This window comes from Salvia miltiorrhiza, chromosome 1 (assembly GCF_028751815.1).
Source record: "Salvia miltiorrhiza cultivar Shanhuang (shh) chromosome 1, IMPLAD_Smil_shh, whole genome shotgun sequence".
Taxonomy (NCBI): domain Eukaryota; kingdom Viridiplantae; phylum Streptophyta; class Magnoliopsida; order Lamiales; family Lamiaceae; genus Salvia; species Salvia miltiorrhiza.
In genome coordinates, this window is record NC_080387.1 from 66,185,659 (window position 1) to 66,201,049 (window position 15,391).

At 35.5% G+C, this 15,391-nt stretch overlaps 2 protein-coding genes and 1 non-coding gene across 3 annotated transcripts; 2 read left to right on the plus strand and 1 right to left on the minus strand.

Annotated features, from left to right (window-relative positions):
• Window positions 1–926: 926 nt before the first annotated feature.
• On the minus strand, window positions 927–2,777 carry LOC131005132 (cytochrome P450 71A8-like). Its single transcript, XM_057931948.1, has 2 exons — window positions 1,786–2,777; window positions 927–1,673 (listed from the first exon to the last, which is right to left on the minus strand). Exons 1-2 carry the CDS (start codon window positions 2,689–2,691, stop codon window positions 1,068–1,070), a joined length of 1,512 nt encoding a protein of 503 aa, XP_057787931.1. The 5' UTR covers window positions 2,692–2,777; the 3' UTR covers window positions 927–1,067.
• A 7,511-nt stretch (window positions 2,778–10,288) lies between these two features.
• TRNAA-AGC (transfer RNA alanine (anticodon AGC)) lies at window positions 10,289–10,361 on the plus strand. Its single transcript has one exon. It is a non-coding gene; the product is annotated as a tRNA-Ala (tRNA).
• A 1,156-nt stretch (window positions 10,362–11,517) lies between these two features.
• Window positions 11,518–13,481, plus strand: LOC131005133 (aldehyde oxidase GLOX-like). The gene has a single exon (XM_057931949.1). It carries the CDS (start codon window positions 11,537–11,539, stop codon window positions 13,235–13,237), a length of 1,701 nt encoding a protein of 566 aa, XP_057787932.1. The 5' UTR covers window positions 11,518–11,536; the 3' UTR covers window positions 13,238–13,481.
• The last annotated feature ends 1,910 nt before the right edge of the window (window positions 13,482–15,391 follow it).

The following is a 15,391-nucleotide window of genomic DNA, read 5'->3' on the forward strand; positions in this document are numbered from 1 at the left end:
TATTTCATAAACCTAATCATGTAAAAGTACGTACATTCATTTATTTTTTAAAATTTTCATAAGTTCGTGTTGTCAATGTGTAACTCTTAAATGATTAAATAGACAAACACATATATTTTTGAAAATAAATGTGCCAATATTTATTTAAAATTATTTTCAACTTTCATTTTAGCAAATAACTTCAATTCCTAAGACGGATCAAAGAAGAGCGGGGAACCTCTCACTAGTTTTTGGAATTCAACATCAGGAAGTCTTTTTACACAATCAACCGACATAACTAGCTTCTATTCTTAATTTGATCAATTTCCCGCTACTTTCTACTCACTCTGTCCCACGTACTTTAAATGTCTTATTTTTCTTTTGGGGTTGTCCTACTTCAAATGTCTTGTTTTCTTTTATTGAAAAAATTATCCTTAAAAAGTAGAATTTTTGGGACCCACATCACCTTTTCTACACCACACCACACCACTTAATAATATAATTAACATTTTCCTGAATAACCATGCTGAAAAGAAACAAGATATTTCATTTGGGATGAAGGAAGTATTATAATTCGATTCAATCACTTAGATCCTTTCGTAGTGGTATATCATCTTTACTTCTTTCTCTAGGTTGTCATTGTGTAACACTTAAATGAATAAACACGCAGGCACATGATATTATTGAAAATTAATACACTAATATTTATTTTGAGCTAGCTAGAAAAATAAATAAATAATAGTTCAAAGTTATTTCCAACTTTCATTTTAGGAAATAACTTTCATTTTTTTTTTCAAATTTAAGGCAAAGTTTTGTTCTACAACAAATCTATTTATAGTCTTCATAACCATGATTAATATTTTTACTTTTATATAAAGATATAACACTAAAATATATATTAATAAAATATTTTTACAATTAAATAAAGCAATTATTGTTGATATATATACTTTTGTGAAACTAAAAAGTATTAATTAAGTGGTAACTAATTACATACCTATGCTTCTCATACATAAACAACACATTACAAACATAGTGCAATCAGACATATCAAAACTCAGTGTCTCATAAGTGATAAGTCTACTTATTTATTTACTCAATGAAGCAACTGCAATGAGAGGAGTATCTTTACGGACTGTAATTCCCGGCCTCTCACGCATATCCAAATTTCCCCCTTGAGGCTCAGGCAATTTCCAGTTGAATTTTTGCACAAGAGTTGCTAACACCAACTCACTCGTAGCAACAGCAAATGCAGCTCCAGGGCAGACCCTTCTACCTGCCCCAAACGGGAGAAACTCGAAATTCAAGCCCTTATAATCTATTGAAGAATTCAAGAATCTCTCGGGCTTAAACTTTTCCGGTTCGTCCCATGAGACGAGGTCCCTCCCTATAGCCCACGCGTTGATCATCACCACGGTTCCAGCTACGACGTCGTACCCTTTGATCTTCACATCTTTGCTTGCCACTCTTGGTACTAGCAATGGGACCGGTGGGTGATAACGGAGTGTTTCTTTCATCACAGCTTTCAGATAATGCATTCTTTCTAACTCATATTCTCTTATATTTGAGTTGTCTTCAACTATCTCTCTTACTTCTTTTTGCAAATTTTGCATAATTGTAGGGTGTCGGAAGAGTTCAGTCATTGCCCATTCCAGAAGTATTGACGTCGTATCTGTCCCAGCTGCAAATACATCCTGTAAAATCAATTGCAAGAAGACAAGATTATGTTTTGAAAATAAGTTAATTGAGAATTCATATACACGCCAATAACCTAATTATTAACAATTCTAAGAAGTAAGAACTTACCAAAAGCAATCCTTTGATACTATCTCTGTCATCAATGGAGACTTCATCTCTGCCATCACTGTAAATCCCAAGCAAAATATCAAGTAAATTATCTCCATCTTTCCCCTTCAAAAATCCCTCTTTATTTCCCAAACGCTCGCGCATGATGCCATCGAGAAATTCATCGATTTCTTGAGCAACCCTATCAACTTTCTTATCAAAACCACTAACACGATCGATCCAACTAAGCCAAGGGACGAATTCTCCGACACGAACGGCTCCGATCACTTCCCCCAACTCTCCCACTACAGCAAGGAATTTCTTCCCATTTTCCGACTCACTAAATTTCCTGCCAAAAGCTGCTCTACAAATACCATCATTAGTGAACTCACAGAACATCTTACTCAAATTCACCGGGCCCGAACATTCTAGAATATTCTTCACCAGAAGGGCCGTTTCTTCCTCCCTGATCGATCGAAAAGATTGAACCCTTCTGCTGTTCAGCAGCTGGAGCACAACCGTGCTCTTCGCCCGCCGCCAATATTCGCCGTAAGGTGCGAAAACTACATCTCTTCCGTCGTAGGAGAGCTTCCTGGTTACCTTGGTGAGGGGGCGGCTGGCGAAGATGAGGTCGTGAGTTCTCGTTATCTCGCGCGCTGCATCGGCCGACGAGGCCACCAGAACGGGGACGCTGCCGAAGTGGAGCAGCATCATCGGGCCGTGTTTTCGGGCCAACAATCCCAGATTTTGATGAGGTAAGTAGCCGACTTGGTGGAGATTTCCGATTACAGGCAGCTTTGGTGGTGATGGCGGTGGATTCTTGTTTCCGTTTGATTCTGGAAACAGTTTCTTGAGTATCCATAACAAGAATAGAGAGATGAGAGATGGAAATACGAAGGGTTGGATTTGGATTTGAGTTTCATCCATTTTGTAGGTTCATGAGAAGTTGATGAGCATGTTTTGGGAGAAAGGGTTTATGATTATATGTCCTCTGTTTTCTATTGTTTATGTTCAGTAAATTGAGGCCACTGAGTAATGACCCCTAAGTTGATGAGCATTGTTTTGGGAGTACTACTGAGTACTGACCGACCGAATTAGGAATTTGGATTTGGGGCTATTACTAACAATAATCGCACCGCAAGAGCCCCTTTGGAAGCTCTATAATTAAGTTTATTTCCCACTTAAGAGCCCCTTTTTATATTCGAAATTTTAAAAGAGACATCACCCTAGTGTAGTCAAAATATTTTAGTCATACAAATAAAAATATGAAAATAATAGCATTTCTACTAAAATATTTTTTTAGTATGTAACAGTGTAAAATACACTATTACACACTTTTTCGAATTTTTCGAAATCACACACTTTAACGTTATTACACACTTTTTCACAAAAAGTGTGTAACAACGTAAAATACACTATTGCACGATTTTCGCGATTATTATACGATTTTTGAAAAAGTGTGTAACAGTGAATTTTACACTGTTACACACTTTCACAATTACACACTTTTACGTTGTGAAAAAGTGTGTAACTATATTAAGGGTATAATTGTACATTTACATTAAAAAATGCTACTCCCTCCATCCACCAAAAATATGCCACTTTACTTTCGGCACGGGTTTTAATAAAATGTGAGTGAAGTTGGTAATGGAGTAAGGGTCCCACTTTAAATGTGAGTGAAATGGTGTGGACCCTACTACTAAAAATGGATGTGGCATATTTTTTGTGAACGGACGAAAAAGGAAATTGTGGCATATTTTTGGTGGACGGAGGGAGTAGTTTTTTCATATTTTTATTTTGGTGGACACTTTTTCCTTTTCTTATACAATAATGGCTAATTGAGCCCATTAACTCATTTTTTAAAATATGCTCTAAATATTTATTTTTATTATTCAATATTGTGTTATTTAAAATAAAACAAAATACAATAAATAAAAAATATTACTCTCTCCGTCCACGAAAAAGTGCCCCATTTGGGTGCTGGCACGTGTTTTAAGAAAGCTGAAAAAGGTGGTGTAAAAGACTAAAATGGTAGTGTTAATGTATTGTGGTTACTTTTACTAATCTTGCACTAACTATTTGGCATTATTTTATTAGGTGAATTAAATGAAAGCATTTAAATGAGAAAACATTAAACAAAAGTGCCGATTCAATAAATAAATGAACTTGAAATTCATAAAATAAATAAATTGGAAATAAAATTTTCAGAAAATAAATAAATTGAAAATTCGAAAATAAATAAATAAATAAACTGAAAATTGAGAAAATAAATAAATAAACTGGAAATAAATAAGTAAATAAACTGGAAAATAAATAAACTGAAAATTCAAAAATAAATAAATAACTAAACTTGAAATTCAGAAAATAAATAAATAAAATGGAAATAAATAAATAAATAAATAAACTGGAAATAAATTAACTGAAAATTCAGAAAAAAAAAAATAAACTGGAAAATAAATAATCTGGAAATTCGAAAATAAATAAATAAACTGAAAATTCAAAAATAAATAAACTTGAAATTCAGAAAATAAATAAATAAATAAACTGAAAATTCAGAAAATAAATAAATAAATAAACTGGAAAATAAATAAACTGGAAATAAATAAATAAATAAGTAAATAAACTGGAAATAAATAAACTGGAAAATAAATAAACTGAAAATTCAAAAATAAATAAATAAATAAACTTGAAATTCAGAAAATAAATAAATAAATAAATTGAAAATTCAGAAAATAAATATATAGATAAAATGGAAAATAAATAAACAGGAAATAAATAAATAAATAAATAAACAAACTGAAAATTCAGAAAATAAATAAATAAACTGGAAATAAATAAATAAATAAATAAACTAAAAATTCAAAAATAAATAAATAAATAAACTTGAAATTCAGAAAATAAATAAATAAATAAACTGAAAATTAAGAAAATAAATAAATAAAGTGAAAATTAAGAAAATAAATAAATAAATGGGATTGATTAGGCGTGGGGGAGTTGGTTTCGTAGTTTTAATTAGTGAGTTAATTGTGTGGGTTAATTGCATAGATTAAATAAAAGTGTGGATTTATTAATGACATAAGTTGTAAATAAATTGAAAAGTAAATGGTATGAATGTACAAAAAGGTAAACAGGGCACTTTTTCGTGGAAAAAAAAAAAGGGGTAAGTAGGGCACTTTTTCATGGACAGAGGGAGTACAATAATTAAAAAAAAGTGCATTAATTTAACTATGATTGCACCAAATCGTGTCCAAATATACTCGATTAAATTTTCATTGAGGTAGTTGTGGAGTCGACAATCGCAAAGAGAGGATTCTCGAGCCATATAAACTCGAAATTCCGGCGGAGTTTCGATGCGAGTATGAGATGGAGGAGCCCTACTCGACGCCTCATTGTTCCCCTTGTCTTCCCATTCTGTTGCATATTCGGCACACCTCCAAAAATTCACTCACAAGTTGCATCATTCGAACAATGGGAGTAACATTTGAAACCCCGACTACCGAAACTTTATCGGGAAGAAAATTGGAAGAAGAGTTAATTTTTGATTTGATAAGAATAATGAAACACTAGTCCAAAATTTGTGAGACCTAATTATGTGTTTAATTAATTTAATTAGATTTTGATTTGCTCCTGAATAAAGAGTTTTAATTTGATTTTCTTGAGCCTAATCACTTTAGGTTAATTCACTGTCAATTAGCTCTCCCAATATGTAATAGTTGGAATCAAGCTAATAAGTAATAAGTGATGAAACTATCATAACAGTAGCATAGAATAAATTGATAAATGAATTATTACTTGCATTTCTTGGGTAATTTGTCTAAATTGAATTCTTTCATCTTAATGCTATTGAAATATTAAGTCTAGGTTTCAAGTATTCAACTATGTAATTAGTTTAAGCGTCTCTTGCTAACTTTAGATAAAATAGGTAAGAATTGGGATATGTCCGTTGCATTCACGACAGTTTATAATTAGTTGATTCATGAGAATTAATTTATCTTTGCGTTGATGATCAGGGTAGTAATTAGTATGGATTTATTCGAGGCGAGTCCGTTTTATTTTCTATAAATATCTTATTTATAATTTTGTTAATTTATTGTTTTTTAGTTTATAATTAATCTTTTAAATTTAAGACGTGGTGACTACATTAAATTCGATTTTTAGGAAATTAAAAAAGATATTAATTCGTTCTTTATAGTTTAATTGATCCTGTTTATTATTATATTCACTTGATTTTTAGTAAAATTGCAGGAATTATTTGATGGTAAAGAATGTAACCCATATACTTCTATACATACACGATTGAAAACAAATGATCTCGTTTGCTATCCGTCTTAAAATTCTGACCGATAACTTTAGACCCGCACGAAAATGTAAGCTAATATATTGGATAAAGTCGTGACTTGATTATCATCATCAATTTGGCCAGTAACTCAATTTGGTATAATCGGTCGACAATATTCATCGCAGAAATAGGTAGATCACAACCTGCTGAGAGTTGCTTCAGCTACTTCAACATTTTAAATTAATATGATAAGCATTAAACCAAATAAATTTCAGCGGTGCATATGTTAAAAGTTCGTAGGCGATATTATCCTTTTTATTGTCTTCCTTGTCACGTTACGCCAAACATATGAAATATTGAATTGAATAATATATATATATATTTTTAGAAAATGGTTAAATATCAAATAAGCCTCTAACGTGGAAGCCCTTATTATATCCAGCACCCTATGGCAAGGAGTGTGTCAACTAAGCCCCTGAAATACTTAATTTTCTCCAATTAAACCCTCTGCCCTAACGGATAGTTAACTCCGTCAGTTTTTTTTTTCTAATTCTCTCCCCTCTTTTGTTTTGTGCCTCCGCTGCCACCGGTCTCCAAATCTCGGCCTCCTTCTCACGATTCCACCGCCGACTCCTCTCTGTTCTCTCCTCTCACCGGCACCTAAATAGTGGCCACCACCGCATCTCTCCAATTTCCGGCAACCACAGTGGGCACCATGGCCGCCGCTCGTGGTTCAAGCCCCGCCACCGCCTATAAGCCCTAACCCCAAAACCAGGCGCCGCCATCTGTCTCTCTTCCTTTCTCCTTGAGTCCGACTGATAGCAGCGAGGATCGCCGTCGACCGACTCATCTCTCCCGCTAGCTCTGACTGGCAGCAGCACTTAGCCCACCGACGGTCGCTCTTGCTCTGCTCCAGTGAGCAATAATAGACGGCCACCACCACCATCCGTCGACTCCAAAATCTGCACTATCTCTATCTGGTTTGATAAAATCCGGGTTGTTCAACATAAGGAGGTGCACCAAACGTTCACCAATCATCTTTGGTCCATTTGGTTTGCTCGAAATATTCTCTTATTCCACGGGAAGGTGGAACATGACTTTGGTCTGGGTGTTTCGTACTCGAGAGGAGCAGATCCGTATTTCTTGTGATGCAGCAGTGGAACGTGACTCTAGTTTGGGTGTTGGGGCGTTCATCTCTGAAGGTTTTGTTTAGAATATTTGCTGCCGTTTTAGTTTTATTCAGGGGGCTTTCTCGGCTATGGAGGGTGAAGCATTGGCGATTCTGGAATCCGGTGGAGAGAGGAACTGGGCTAGTTGCATGTTCAGTCTATGTCTTCCGGCAAGTTGCCTTATGTTATTTTTCCCTCAAATTAAAAAAATTAAAAAGTTAACGGTGTTAACTCTCCGTTAAGTCGGAGGGCTTAATTGTCTGAAATTACGTAGTTTAGGGGCTTAGTTGACACACCCCTTGCCATAGGGTGCTGGATGTAATAAGGACTTCCACGTTAGGGGTTTATTTGATAACTTAACCCTTTAGAAAACACCATATTAATGTATAAAATTATGTAAGATCTATTAATTCAATTGAAAGATAAGCTGGAAGCTTTAACTTGTATATCATATTTACAACTTTTTGATAAAACGGTACAACTAATTTTTTCGCATTTGAAAATTTTTCTATAGTCATATTTACAAATTCTTTGAAATATTAGGATGTTTTTCACATTTAACAAAGATCAATAATTTTTTACAACTCTGATCCCAAAATCAAACTATAAAGTATAATTAAATATATCTGATATGCCCCTAAAAAGAATTATAGTAATTGATATGAATTGTCCAATAGCTATTCACTTCATGAGATTTAATGTACCATACTTTTTTTTTGAATAATTCAATGTACCATATATGGCGTTTCACTTCTATTTTTCTTCTATATATATTTTTTAATTTTAATTTTGTATATTTTAGTTTCATTTTATAATTATTGACTAAGGTTTGTTCCATCCAATTAGGGTATACTTTTTTTTTTATCATTTTATTTTATTTTATTTTTATTAGTTAATAAATTCAAAATTAGGGTATATATATTTTCTAATTTTAATTTTTTGAAATATTACTTACCCCCTATCGCTAAAAGTGGCTCATTTCTTTTCAGCAAAAGATTTAGGAAGATATGTAAATTGAATAAAAGTAGTAGCACTAAAAAAATTTCAAGAGTTAATTAGTCTTTTATAGATGCATGGTGACTCTTTTAACAAATGGATCAAAGTGAAAAACGAGCTACTATTAGGGGAACATAAGAAGTATTAGAATAATACATTTAATAGTGGGACACGGTGACACATTCAAAATTGTGAGACACAGGATCTCATCCATAATTCTTGCACGCAGATCTAAAACTTCAAATTGAATACTCTCTCTGTCCCAACGAAGTTGAGTTATATTCATTTTCGAGTCGTCCCAACGAAGTTGAGTCTTTCCCCTTTTTTGGAATAAATTAAAACTATTTTTCAATTCGCTCTTTCTTTTATTTCACATTTTCACTAAATACTAGTAGCTTCTTAAATCATGTGCCCAAAACAAACGCCTCACCTTTGCTGGAACGGAGGGAGCAAGAACTATTGCACATGAAATATACCCCAGAATGACACAAAAACAGTAACTATGGGTTCCCCAAATCAATAAAAATTAATCGATGTTCCTCAAGGAACCTCATATGTACTACCGGACGTAGGTTTTTTGCTCAAAAAAATTAATTGCGTTGGTTAGGAGGTATATTGAGATGGATCTGGTGTAGTAGTCAATGCGAGCGAAGTAAAGAGACATTGAAGAGGTGATGGAAGTGAATTAGATTTGGGCTGTTTCGCAATTTGAAGTGGAGTGTTTTGAATTAGGTGGGCGTCGGCGATGATTAATTGGTGACTGGGCGTGGGCGGATGAAGCGGAGAGCTCTTGTGGCTCGGAGTTGATAGCTACCATTATTATTGAAACGGATACTCAATCCATTCATGGCATTGCTCATTATCTCATCTACACAAGGAATTGTTTATATATTTAGTTGGACATCACAGTAGGGGTGTAATCGAACCGAGCCGAACCGAATAGTGGTGTGCTCAAGTTTGGTTTGATAAGTATCGAATCGAATCTCGAACTTTACTTACCGAATACTTTGAGGCTCACGAGCCTAATCGAGCCTATACGAACTTTCTAAATTTATATTTATATTCAAAATATTGATTATTTTATTTTAAAAATAAATTATTTTATTTAAAATAATAAATATATTAATTATTTTCTTATAACAAACAAAATTAATTAGAGATTTAATACAATTATTATTAATTTTAGTGGATAAATATAAGTTATGTATACTAATAATTTATATTTTTCAAGCTAAATCACTTGACGAACATGTTCACGAGCTAACGAGCCGAATACTACTAAGCTCAAGTTTGGTTTGTTTATTTTACGAGCTTCTCTAAACGAACTTGAACGAGCTTTTTTCGAGCCGAGCTCCGAATAGTTCGCGAGCGGCTTGATTTGTTTACAGCCCTATCGCAGAAAGTGAATTATATAGTTGATAGACTTGCCAAGTTGGCTTGTGTCGATCCTCATTTTTCTTGTTTCACTCACTCTCTACCAGGCTATTACTCCTAGGGGTGTAATCGAACCGAGCCGAACCGAATAGTGGTGTGCTCAAGTTTGGTTTGTTAAGTATCGAGTCGAATCCCGAACTTTACTTACCGAATACTTTGAGGCTCACGAGCCTAATCGAGCCTGTACGAACTTTCTAAATTTATATTAATATTCAAAATATTGATTATTTTATTTTAAAAATAAATTATTTTATTTAAAATAATAAATATATTAATTATTTTCTTATAACAAACAAAATTAATTAGAGATTTAATACAATTATTATTAATTTTAGTGGATAAATATAAGTTATGTCTACTAATAATTTATATTTTTCAAGTTGAATCACTTGACGAACATGTTCACGAGCTAACGAGCCGAATACTACAAAGCTCAAGCTTGGTTTGTTTATTTTACGAGCTTCTCTAAATGAACTTGAACGAGCTTTTTTCGAGCCGAGCTCCGAATAGTTCGCGAGCGGCTTGGTTTGTTTACAGCCCTAATTTACTCCTGTTGGTTTGCTTCCAGTTGATGAAACTTCTGGTTCTAAAATAAAATATAGAACGCTAAAATTTATATCTCTAAAGGGACTTTAGTAAATGTCTTGGCGATGTAGCTCAGATGGTAGAGCGCTCGCTTAGCATGCGAGAGGTACGGGGATCGATACCCCGCATCTCCAATTTTCATTTAATTTTAATTTTTATATTTTTCCTTCCACCGTTTTTAAATTTAAGTTGTAAGTTTTCTCTTCCACCGTTTTGTCCATTTTATTTAAGTATAGTATTTTTTTTCACTTCCACCGTTTTGTACATTTTATTTAAATTTTATATCTTTTCTTTTCTTCCACCATTTTGTACAAGTTTATTTAAATTTTATATATTTTTTTTGTTCGACCCTTTTTTGTCCGTAGATGGCAAGATGCTCAACTCCTCTTCCTCTCGGGATGTCTTCTACTTTGTCCACTTGGGAGCACAGAGTCACAAAAATGATAGAGTAGTTTAGGGTCATAAATTTTAATAAATTATTAGAAGATATATATAAAATGGAGAAAGAAATTCACTAAAATTAGTGTATTAAATGATTGGATTTTTTTAATAATTAGTTAGTATGAATATGATTAAAACTTGTGTCGTCGTCCCCATCTAGAATTATATATTTTTTGTGGACGGAATGTACTATATAAGTAAAACTGAGCAATAGAATAATAACATAAGTTAATTCTACAAAAAAAGAATAATAACATAAGTTACAACCTTAGTGTGTGTAGAAATATAATAAATGTGATCTCTATTTATAGAGATTTTTTTCATGAATTTTATGATTTTTTTAATAAAATATGTAAAATATATAAAGAATGTATTAATTATACTATATTGTTTCATGACCGGACTATTTTTTGTTTATGCATTTTATATATTTGTTCATGATTTTCAATTTTTCAAGAGAGGATTTGATTTTCATTTTAACCAAACCATATAACCATATATATTCATATATATTATATGAGAAAATGATGAGAAACTTATATCATACCAAGAAGTGTAATTCGGTTTATATGTTACATCTGGTTTAGTTCACATGAAAAGTGTAACCAAAAACATCATTCCTAAAATATCTCGACGATTATTATTTCCAGGAGGCTAGCTTTGCATGAGTTTGCCTAATTAAACCAACTTATTCTGAGGGCTCAGCCAAAACTCCATTCCTAATTTAAAGCAGGATTTCACCATGCATGCAGCAACGTAATAGTCCTCACCCAAAAAGGCACGAAAATTGCATGACACCCCGAAATCGCGAAAACTTCCCCACTATATATATAAATCTCCACCATCAAAACAAAAAACACAATTCACCATGGAAAACAAGAACATAAATCCGCTCTACAAAGAAGCACTCGCCATTGCCTATCTGCTGCTACACTATTCAGCCATCGCCGGAGCAGCCACCGCCGCCCCGCCTGGCCAATGGAAGCTTCTGCTGAACAACACCGGCGTAGTGGCGATGCACATGGCCCTAACTCACTACAACACCGTCCTCATGTTCGACCAGACGAGCTCCGGCCCCTCCAACTACCGCCTGCCCCGCCGCTACAACGGGCGGCGCTGCCAGAGGGCCCTAGTGGACTTGGCGGACCCCTCTTGCTACGCCCATTCCGTAGAGTATAGCGTTTCCAACAATAAGATCAGGCCTCTGTTCATCGAGCCCGACCCCTGGGCCTCGTCGGGCTCGTTCCTCAGCAATGGCACATTGCTCGAGGCGGGCGGGTTTGGGACGGGCTCCAAGCGGGTTCGTTACTTTAGGCCGTGTAAGAACAGCCTTTGTGATTGGAGCCAGGGAAGGAAGCATCTTACCAGTAAGAGATGGTACGCTTCCAGCCTAAGATTACCCGACCACAACGACCGGGTGATCGTCGTGGGCGGGAGTAACGTCTCCTCCTACGAATTCGTACCAAAGGCATCGTTGAATGAGAAATCCTTTAACCTCCCATTCTTGAAAAGGACTTATGATGCTGAAGGAGGCAACAATTTGTACCCAATTCTCCACCTCTCTCCAGATGGCCATATATTCATCTTCGCCAATACGGATTCTATTCTTTTCAACTACAAACGCAACAAAGTCGTCAAGACTTTCCCTAGAATCCCGGGAAAAGGCTCACGAACTTATCCGAGCTCTGCTTCGTCAGTGCTCCTCCCGCTGGACCACGCCGACCACTTTTTAAAAGCGGAGGTCATGATCTGCGGAGGAGCGGCCGCCGGGGCAGTCCCCGCGGCAAGGCGAGGGCGGTTTCTCCCAGGCCTGAGCTCGTGTGGCCGGATGACGATCACGGGCAACAACCACAAATGGAAGATGGAGCAAATGCCCGGCGCTAGGTTGATGCACAACATGATCATCCTCCCAAACGGCAACGTTTTGATCATCAACGGCGCCGGGAGCGGCTGCGCCGGCAAGAACTCCGCCGCGCGCCCAGCGCTTCAGCCCTACCTCTACAAGCCGAAGAAGCAGCTCGGCCGCCGCTTCTCTCTCCTAAAACCCTCGAAAATCGCGAGAATGTATCACTCGTCAGCCATTCTTTTACCCGATGGAAAGATTCTGGTCGCCGGCGGCAACCCTAACAACCGGTACGTCTTCAAGAACGTGGCTCACCCCACCGAGCTCCGGCTGCAGGCATTCACGCCGGGTAACATGGAGGCGGCGTTCGACGACAGGAGACCGAGCAATGTGAGCGTGGAGCACGACGGCGGAGTGGCTTACGGAGGAGAGTTTTCGGTGAGGTTCATGATGAGGAAGAGGGCGTGGCACTCGGCGCGCGACGTCGTTTTCACGGCCTATGCGTCTCCGTTCAACACGCATTCCATCTCCATGGATCAGAGGCTGCTGGTGTTGAGGTGCAAGAATGTTACGGTGGCGGTGGGCGGGGCGGGGAAGCAGTTGTTGAATGCGGTGGTGGAAGCTCCGCCTTCAGCCAAGGTAGCGCCTGCGGGGTATTATATGATGAGTGTTGTTTATAATGGAGTTCCAAGCGTATCGCAGTGGGTTAGATTTATGCACAACTGACACACGAAGACCATCCAACACACACTAAATAAATCCTTATAATCAATGTCCTTTTTTTTTTTCTTTTTCTTTTCCCACTTATATTATGTGTTTATGTAATGCGGTTAAAGATTAGTACAAGTCCAACTCTGCTCTTTTAGTTGGACCTTATTTAAAATGTAATGCCTTTTTATTATTAAATTGGATATAAATTGTAATGCTTTAATTTTATAAAAGAATGTTATACGGTATGCCTTATATGTGAGCACTATTTGTAAGTACATTCTCGTTTAGTCTTTACCATTATTTTTGTTTAATACATTTGTTTTGATTCTAATTTCTCAAAAATTATTACTCCGTATTAACGTAATTAATTTCATGAGTTACATAAAATTCAAAGTTCATTTTGTTCTTTTATTCGTGTATTTGAAGTTATAGGGAGGATGGACAAATATATTGAAATTTGATTTTTATACAAATTTATAAAATTAATGATTAAAGTATATTTTTTGATGTATTAAAATCAAATAAATGTATAAAACAAAAAAGCAATGCTAACGTGAACTTAATGAGAGGTGCTCATATAATATGTATAGCTTGTAACATTATTAAATGCTGAGTAAAATGAAGGACAGTTTATCTCTCAAATTTTTAAATTTTTTGTAGACTGATAGTGATAGTGAACTAGTAGATTTATCCTCGCGATTCGCGAATTTAAAAAATTATTTAGTGATTGTAAAATTTCTTAAAAAGTATATACCATAACTTTGAATTTATCAACCTATTATTAGCTAATAAAAGTGAAATTAAATGATAAAAAAAATTATATACCCTAGATTGATGGAATAAACCATAGTTAATAATCACAAAATTAAACTAAAGCATATAAAGTTGAAATTGAAGAAAATATATATAAGAAATTAAACGAAATTAAAAATGGGAACAAATTAAGTGGAACATAAAGTATGATACACTAAATCTCATTCCAAAATTTGGAGGTCTCAGTGAATATATATTGAGTAATACTAGGTCTTACCAAATATTTTGTTGAAAGGCACACTTTTTAGGAAGGAAATCTCGTCAATTTTTGTTAATTAAAGTAGTAGATGATGTATATAAATTAAAACTACATGTGATATATATAAAAGCTTGAAAGAGAAAATTAAAATAAGAGGTTAATTCCAAGTTTATCAATATTTTTATATTATGCTTGAAAAAGTTATAAATTTGTAATTTTACATAGCGTATTTATTTTTTTTCAAAAATCAGAGTTATACTACTCCCTCCGTCCCACTCCAATAGGCTCGCTTTCCTTTTTGGGACGTCCCACTCCAATAGGCCCAGTCTAAAATTGGAAATAATTAGGGCTTTAATAAAATTCAATAGTTACTTAATTAAAAGAGATATACCCCTTAATCTACTCATTCAAAATAATTTCACTTCAGATTTTTCCCCTCTCTCCCTCCGGGAACCTTCCCCTTCCCCCTTGCCCTTTCCGTCAACTTCCCCACCGCCGCCGTTCTCCGTCACCGCCGCCCCCTCCCCCTTCTCTCTCTCAACCGCTGACTCTCCAGAGCTCCTCCGCTTCGCCGTCGTCTTCCTCCTCCTCATCCTCCGTCCCAGGCCAAGCGGAGGATGAGGAGGAGGAAGACGACGGCGAAGCGGAGGAGCTCTGGAGAGTCAGCGGTTGAGAGAGAGAAGGGGGAGGGGGGCGGCGGTGACGGAGAACGGCGGCGGTGGGGAAGTTGACGGAAAGGGCAAGGGGGAAGGGGAAGGTTCCCGGAGAGAGAGGGGAAAAATCTGAAGTGAAATTATTTTGAATGAGTAGATTAAGGGGTATATCTCTTTTAATTAAGTAACTATTGAATTTTATTAAAGCTCTAATTATTTCCAATTTTAGACTGGGCCTATTGGAGTGGGACGTCCCAAAAAGGAAAGCGAGCCTATTGGAGTGGGACGGAGGGAGTAGTACATTATTTTAAATACTATACACCTCAAAGACTACAACATATATGATATTCTATATTCTCTTTTGTAACTTAATACAATCAGGATTCATATATATATATATCCCTATATATATATATTATATTTAAATCATGATATTATTTTTTACAAAAAGCAAAAATATTGCTCTTATACAACCAAGCAGCGGAAGGAATAATCTATTAGATA

Bases quoted from the DNA above. Each gene is read 5' to 3' on its own strand.
- LOC131005132 (XM_057931948.1), bottom strand. From the start codon at position 2,691: ATGGATGAAACTCAAATCCAAATCCAACCCTTCGTATTTCCATCTCTC. The intron at 1,674-1,785 runs GTAAGTTCTTAC...TTGATTTTACAG, and splicing joins GTATCAAAGGATTGCTTTTG to GATGTATTTGCAGCTGGGAC.
- LOC131005133 (XM_057931949.1), top strand. From the start codon at position 11,537: ATGGAAAACAAGAACATAAATCCGCTCTACAAAGAAGCACTCGCCATT.